A 7,836-nucleotide genomic window follows, 5' to 3' on the forward strand; every position below is an offset into this window, starting at 1 on the left:
CACCGTGGGGCTCAAAACTCAGAATCCCGAGATCAAGAGTCAAATGCTCTACCAACTGAGCCAGCCAGGTGCCCTGAGATGTATGTAAGAATACTGAGAAGAAAAAGGACACCAAGGATAAGAAACTATTCTTTATTTTAGACAATATCATAAAATTTTTTTCACATTCCCCCTACTTGTTAACCCCTAATCCTCATCTTCTAGTTAAGAAATAAGGCTTGAGAGAGGGGAGAGAAAAATCATAAAGGGTAAACTTAGCAGCACTAAGAAGGTGCTTCCCTCTGCACAGCTGTCGTCTCTCACACTGGCATTCTGCACAACCGTCTTCCAGAAAGTGTTGATAGGTTTTCTCAGGGTGGAGGAGTGGGGGGCTAAGATGTCCATGCTCACATAGTGTGGGAAAACAGTAGCTAAAGGTTAGTTTTTTTATTGTAACAGGAATTCTCAGTCCTTAGTAGTCTAATGTGAGTTGATCTCCAACAGGAGAAAAGGGGTATGCAATATTCCCCAAGCTTTCTGAGCAAATAATCCTTTTTTTCATCAGATACATCCAAAATAGTTTAGAGTGTACTGTAAATAGGGTTTTTTGAGAAGGGAGTTAGAAAGCCTCATCTCTTCCCATTCTTCCTCCCATTGTCTGCTAACACCAGCAGCAGAGTGACTCTAGAATGCAGACCACTGGCCACACTGAGAAGGGGACAAGTCAGTCAAGGATGGAGTGGAAGGGACCAGCCGCGTCCTCACTCACTTCTGCTTGTACATTGTTCAGTTGAAGTATAGTTGACATACAGTGTTCTGTCCGCTTGTACGTTTTTCTTCACTCCCCTAAGTTAAGCAAGATGTACTCTATTCCCCACCCCGCCACCTTAAGTAATCCAGTTGGGTGCTACTTCCCCCCCTTTTGTGACAAAGCAACTGATTGATCACTACCTGAAAGAGACAAGAGTGCTTACTGAGACAAGATGGTGGTGGCCCAGCAGAACAGGTCAATGCTAAGACACCACAGGAGACAACATACTGAGAAAAGAGGGTAGCCTCAAGGAATTATGCAGACACTATCTAAACAATACTTCCACAAGCACTGGTTGAATCTCCACCAGCAAAACTGAGAAAGCATTTATGGTCACCTCAAGCCTGGATGCTGGCTGCCTCTTGGCTTGAAATGTGGCTAGGCTTTCCTGAAGAAGGTGTCTGCCCTTAGACTCTTAATTGCTTTAGCTTCAGCCTCTTCTGGGCACAGTTCTGACACTAATCTGCAGCAGACTGTCCTGAGACAGCCTGACCACATTGAGGGGTTGTAAAATAATCTCCATGCACGGTTATTAACTAATTAAACTTGCATTCAACACCATATGCTGATAGGATGAGGCAAAGGATAAGATTCGAATCTTAGATCTTTCTGAGCAGGGCATGTTAGGTGATAACTAGAGGGAAGGATTGGTTGCAAGCTGGATGTGAGCTCAGGCTTAGGCATGAAGGGAACAGTCTCCTACTGGCTGAGAAGCGCTAGGGGCTCCCTGGGCTCTGGTGCAGCCTACAAGGGTTTCACTCCAGGAAGGGTATGATATGGGCATAAAACCACGCTTGAGACAGTTGCAGATGGTCCCCCTCCACAGCCAGGAACACTAGCTGTCCTGCACTGTCCATTTCCTTTAGCCCCAGGCGGTCCTGCAGAGAGAGAGACCATAATTAAGAGGCTTTATGAAAAGTTTTATAGTTAAAAAGTAAAGAAATACAATGTCTGAGATACGTGCTCCAAGTGTAGTCTTTTCCCTGAGTAGTAGTAAAATTTAGGTGTATTGTTGAAAGTGCCAAAAAGGATATCTCCCAGTTTTCTTCCTGAGCATTCAAAACATATGTAATTGAGACTGTCATCTACAGAGTTCTATATTCAGCTTTCTGAAAAGTTTCCTAAAGCTTCTGGAGGACCACCTGTGTGGGTGCGCAAGCCACGGACAAAACTGCCTCAAAAGGTCAGGTGAGACTGAGGCAAAGACAGAAAAATGTTAGCTTAAAACCTATCTAACCCTTTGATAACACACCCCAGCCACTTTTCATATCCTGCAGCTGAGAATGGCATTACCCACAGTGCCACAGAACAAATACGGCTGAGAGGATGAGCAGCTGACGGAGCTGGAGTGCGGCTTCTGCTGTAGCTACCATCAGTCGGACTTCCACAAGAGGGAAGTTCTTCGTTGTAATTTCCAAAACTCAACGGACCCTAGCTTCCCTTCCCTTCGATCTCACCCAACCTGGGCCACCAAACGCAGGAGGAAAGCCAAGAGAGGAGACAACCAGCCTGCGAAATTACTCAGAAGAATTCTAGTAGAAGGCGGGCGCCTGGGTGGCTCAGTTGGTTAAGCGACTGCCTTCGGCTCAGGTCATGATCCTGGAGTCCCGGGATCGAGTCCCACATCGGGCTCCCTGCTCAGCAGGGGGGTCTGCTTCTCCCTCTGACCCTCCCCCCTCTCATTCTCTCTCTCAAATAAATAAATAAAATCTTTAAAAAAAAAAAATTTTTTTTGTAGAAGGCAAGTGGTGCACATAGCACTCGTGCCTTTTTGGGAGGGTCCAGCTCCAATACACATTCCGTAGAGTGTGGAAGGCCCCAGAACTAGAGGTAGTGAAATGGTGCAACCTCTGCTTGAGAAACAGGGCCTACAGCGCTTCCTCCAGGCTCCTGCAAGAGGAGCTCCCCTCATCAGTGCTCTAATTTAAAAACAGGACTTCACATCTGTTCGAGCTTTAAAGTTAACACCTCTCCTGTGTTTTCACAATGCACGGGGGTTTCTTGGATGTGCAGTCTGCACGTCAGCAAAGGAAGCCAGTTCTAAACCTTTTTATCAGAAGGCAGAAACTGGAGATGAGGTGACTTTCATACGTACTTGAAAACCATGAGGTACAGGTCCTTCATCCTTCAGGATGTACATTTCTGTAAATCAGCGCCTGATATGCTGGCGTCACGATCAGCACCCTGACAGGCCTCACCCGTATCAGACCAAGTCAGGGGCCTCTGAGCACCTACTTGCTCTGGGGTGTACAAGACAGGCTGTATCACCAAAGAACCTAGCAGCTTCGGGAACCAGGAGCTGAAAAAGACAGGACTCTCTCCTCTCCGGTTACCTGTGTGTACAGAGTGGTCTCTTGCAAGGGGATGGTTTCCTTGGCTTGGCCACTTCTATAAAATCCAAACCACTGCAGGAGAGGAGGGAGAACGAAGATCAGACACACAGCACATACTGGCTAGTAGCTAAGACTACCAACAAACAGTATCACAAAGCTGTAGCAAAGAGTAAAAATAGAGTACGCTTGAGTCATCTCTTTCTAATGGTAGATCCTGAGGGATGAGTTCATCTTTCCAAAGAGCTTTCCAATTGCGCAGAATTCCTGTTTCCTACAATTATTGAGCACCTACGCTGTGAAAATCTTTGTGCTAAGTTCGACATTTAAAGACAAATATATATTGTGGTCCCTGTTTTCTACAGCTCTAAACACAGAAACAACAAACAGCACAGGGATCAGCAAACTTTTCTGTAAAGGCCAGATACAAAATATCTTAGGCTTTAAAGGCCACATGAGTGCAACTACCCAATGCTGCCATTCTAAACAAAAGCAACCATAAACTATATAAAAAATGAATATGGCTTTAAGAAAAAGTAAAAATGAATATGGCTCTATTCCAATGAAATTTCACTTATGGACCCTGAAATTTCCATTTATATAACTTTTGTCATCAGATATGCTTTTGACTTTTTCTATCCATTAAAAAATGGTTCATGGGCCCTGCAAAAGCAGACGGTGGGCTGGATCTGGCCAGAAGGCTGCCATTTGCTAGTCCCTGGTGGCCTGACATAATGTGATGATTCTGCAAAAGAGGGAGCAAAGTCTGCTTGGAATAGGGATGGCATCCTGGATGGAAGAAGTGACACTTGAGCTTGGCCTTGACAGACGACCTGGAGCTTGTCAGGTGGAAAAGCCCAGGGAAGGGCACTCTAGAGACTGAAAGGCATGAACAAAGGCACGTAAGAGTAAAAACACATGCCAAGTCTGGGGCATTTCAACACTTGATCCTAGAGTATATGAAGTAGGTAATGAAGGAAGATTAGGTTGAAAAGATAGGTCAAGGCAGACCTTGAATGCCAACCTCAGGGATTTATAGACTTTGGGCTGATGGTTTGGGTCACACAGGTCTCTTAGAAAATGTGATAAAAGTTATAGATCTTTCCTCAGAGAATGCCACTACATAATCTTGCAAACAATTTCGGGTGGTGGGGGGGGTGGCCCCCAGTGTCCCATTTGTAAACCTCGGGTGAAGAAGCCCTGCTCTACACAAAAGGTGGTGGAAGGGCCTGAAGGTTTCTCCCAAGCAGGCAGCTGTATTTTAATGCCATTTACTCCTTCAGTCTCCTGGTGTGGCATGGCCTGCCGATGCAGCATCTCACCTCAGAGTCCACAGGGTCCACAATGGAATCATTGAGAAATTTCACCATCACAAACTTCTTCAAGGCCATCAGGTTCTTCTTGTAGGACTCATTGACACCCTGGAGGAAAGGCCAGTAGTATTTCAGGGACAATATCATCAGGTTCCAGCAGGGATGTTAAAGCCTTCCAGTGCTCTGGCCTCCCCAACCCTGGGCCACCATATTTCCTCCCCATGATAATGGGCTGCTTTTCCAGCTTCCGGCCCAGAATATACCTTCTACAGCCTTTTCTTACCATCCTATCTGACTGGCAATGCCCCCACCAACCACAGTCCGTCACCGCATTCCATAGGCATCCGTCACATAGGTTAAAAGCAACTACCCAGAGAGAGCCAAAGCAAAAGGAGAAACCACACATTCTGGCGGTTCTGCTATACTCTTCTGTTTCTTTCCCCAGCACCCCTCAAATTTCGTTTTAAAAAACAAAAACAAAAACCTCCAGATAGGCCCAATATAAATTGAGCCACTGAGTTTACCAGAATCTCACAAGTCAAGTTCGTGCCTGGGACATACTCGGTCCCCTCTGCAGTCTCTCTTCTAAGTAAATCTCACTTCTGAGAAAATCTGACCCTCCAAGGGACCCACTAGGAAGGCTTCCTTCAGTAAGACAGCAGCTGTGATGTTCCACTTAAGCCAGCCAGCAACCTACTGAGCTTACCCTGCTTCTTCAACACAAGGAAAGGAAAAGGACCTAGGGGAAGAAAGCCAAATGAATTTCAGCCTTCCTAAAAGGAATTGAAACTCATAAGCACCGCTCCCCAAAACAGAACTTCTGTTTCCCAGGGTCTGTCCAGGATATTCTGGGTAAACAGTCAGAGCTGATCTGTTTGTGACGCCCCGAAAGCAACATGAATGCACGGCTAGGGCAGCCTGGGATGGGTGCTTACCCTCTCCTGATTAATATCTGCCAAGAAGATGCTGTGGTTGCGGTACATGTCCTCCTTGATGGGGTCGTGCCAATATTCTGCTTGCACCAGGCTGCAGGGAGGAGGAGGAATGAATGTAGGTGACCGATCTGCGTGTCAGTCAGCACGCCGGGGGCACGCCCCTGTGACCAGCCGACTGTGCACTAGGAGACTTCAAAAGGACAAAACTCCAGGGCCGCCAAGCCCCAGGCCTTGCCCTTAAATAGGGCAGACAAGACTTCCACTTACGAAAAAGTTCCTTAACGACACGCCGGAGGCATGACAGTTCTATGCAGCACAGCACAGAGTCCCACAGATCTGGGGAAAGGACGCATCAGTCTCAGTTCCCCCATGGCCCTGAGCCTTGTCACACTTCCGCCTCCGGGTCACGGTGGCACATGCTGTCCCCGCCCACAACCCCACCTCCTTTCCCCCTCCGCCTCTTCCTATTCATCCTGCAAGGCTCAGCTCAGATATCACCACCTCCGCATCCAGCCATCCCTCTCTCCATCCATCTGGCCACCTTCAGGCTGGGACGGAGGTCTACCCCTTCAATCGCAAAGCATTTTTCCTATCGTTGAGTGATGACACTAGTTTTCAGGATTCTGGTATGTCATGCAATTTTTAAGGACAAAAGGTGGGGATTTGGCGTTTACACTATTATTTCAGACAGGTGTTCACATGCTTCTCCTTTCTCTCCAGTCTCTCTGCTCTCCCTCCCCTCCCCTGCCTTCCCTCGGGGCCCTTCCCCATCCACACGGAGCCCTTCCCGAGTCCTCCCGGCAGGGGCTTCCACGGGGCTCCTGCATCCACACAGCAGCATTTCCACTACGAGAAAGCTGAGCACGGACCTCTGGGGAAAGGAGGAGTCGGAACACGGGTGGGACCCTCTATCCCATGCTGGCAGGGGAAAGAAGAAACATCTGGACAACAGGAGCTCCCCAGCCTGAGTGGAAGAGGTGCCCAGAGGCGGTGGTCCAGAAAGCTCCACCCAACAGGGCAGGATGGTACAGAAGCCCAGTGGAACCAGCTACGGCAGAGATGTCCGCGCTCCTCATGCCTGGGGCAGGTGCGACTGAGGTCAAAAGAGGCCGCAGTCAGCCTGTCGGCAGTCACAGGGACGGTCTGTCATCTGTTTATAAATGGACGTGAAAGATTTCAGTATTTAGTTTCACTGTTCGTGTCAAAAGGTGATGAACTCTGACCGTTTAAAGAAGACTGACATTGGCACTGGTCTTGTCCTTTTGTTCCAGCCCTGCTGTCGCTCACCGGGGGCGAGCTGGCTTCCTGGTCCTCCCCTCAAGGACTACAAGCTCCTTGAGCGGCGACGCTCTGGCGCCCCGCAGACGCCCCGCAGACGCTCAGCAGGGAGGCTCTGCCAAGTGGAAGGGACCAAAGCAGGGGTGCCAGACAAGCTATGAAAGAAGTCGGCTGGTACTGAGGGAGTGAGCAGAAAGGAAGGCAGGATGGTCAGGAGAACAAGGGAAGAAGCTTCGGGAGTGGGTGGTCAACAGTGTCAAACGCTCACAAGTGGTGAGCGCTGGGCGCACACATGTTCACACAGGTGGCCATCCAAGTTTCTTCAAAAAATGTTCAGTGAATAAATACAAAGGTCTTTGGATCTTGCCAGACGAGGTTCTGGTGACCCAGAATTACAGCAGGGAGCCCAACGGCTGAAAATGAAAGAACCAACGAAAGCAGTAGTCGTGGGTCACCTTTCTGTGTGAAAAGGAAACAGAGCTAAGAAGGGGCCACAGGAAGAAATGAAGGGCATTTTGTTTTGTGAGAAGCCCGGTGCACACGGGGCGGCTAAGGGGAAGGACCTGAGGATGAGCACACGCTGGAAGTGCTGGGGAGGCAGACAGAGAAGAAACATGGGTCTGTACTATTCTGTCCTTGTCACCAGGGAAGGGCCAGTTTCAGACGTTAAGTAACGCTCTCAAAACTACACAGTCGACGGGCGCCTGGGTGGCTCAGTCAGTTAAGCGTCTGCCTTCAGCTCAGGTCATGATCTCAGGGTCCTGGGATCGAGCCCCGCATCGGGCTCCCTGCTCGGCAGAGAGTCTGTGTCTCTCTCTCCCTCTGCTGCTCCCCCTGCTTGTGTGCTCTCTCTCTCTCAGTCAAATAAATAAAATCTTTAAAAAAACAAAAACTACACAGTCGTGTCTTCAGTGGCTCAGTTGGTTAAGCAACCAACTCCTGGTTTCAGCTCAGGTCGTGACCTCAGGGTTGTGCGATCGAGTCCTGCATTGGGCTCCACGCTTAGTGGGCAGTCTGCTTGGGATTTTCTCTCTCTTCCTCTGCCCCTCCCCCTGCTTGCTTGTGCATACACACCGAAATAAATAAGTAAATAAAATCTTAAAAAAAAAAAACTCTCTCTCTCATTCTCTCTCTCTCAAATAAATAAATAAAATCTTTTTTTTTTTAAAGATTTTATTTATTTATTTGAG

The 7,836-nt window shown here is 48.3% G+C and overlaps 1 protein-coding gene across 3 annotated transcripts in view; it reads right to left on the reverse strand.

Moving 5' to 3' along the window:
- Nucleotides 1-57: 57 nt before the first annotated feature.
- The window catches only part of PPT1 (palmitoyl-protein thioesterase 1), a 27,399-nt gene continuing 19,620 nt past the window's right edge, over nt 58-7,836 (reverse strand). For 2 of the 3 annotated variants that reach the window (XM_021683757.1, XM_044913985.1), the window contains 4 exons: nt 5,369-5,459; nt 4,443-4,541; nt 3,124-3,195; nt 58-1,668 (listed from right to left, as the gene is read on the reverse strand). In XM_021683757.1, the coding sequence (XP_021539432.1) occupies nt 1,546-1,668; nt 3,124-3,195; nt 4,443-4,541; nt 5,369-5,459 (385 nt within the window). In that variant the 3' untranslated portion in view covers nt 58-1,545. The remainder of the gene's footprint in view (nt 1,669-3,123; nt 3,196-4,442; nt 4,542-5,368; nt 5,460-7,836) is intronic. The other variant, XM_044913984.1, reaches the window with a different exon arrangement.

This window comes from Neomonachus schauinslandi, chromosome 4 (genome assembly GCF_002201575.2).
Source record: "Neomonachus schauinslandi chromosome 4, ASM220157v2, whole genome shotgun sequence".
In the NCBI taxonomy this organism is placed as follows: Eukaryota; Metazoa; Chordata; class Mammalia; order Carnivora; family Phocidae; genus Neomonachus; species Neomonachus schauinslandi.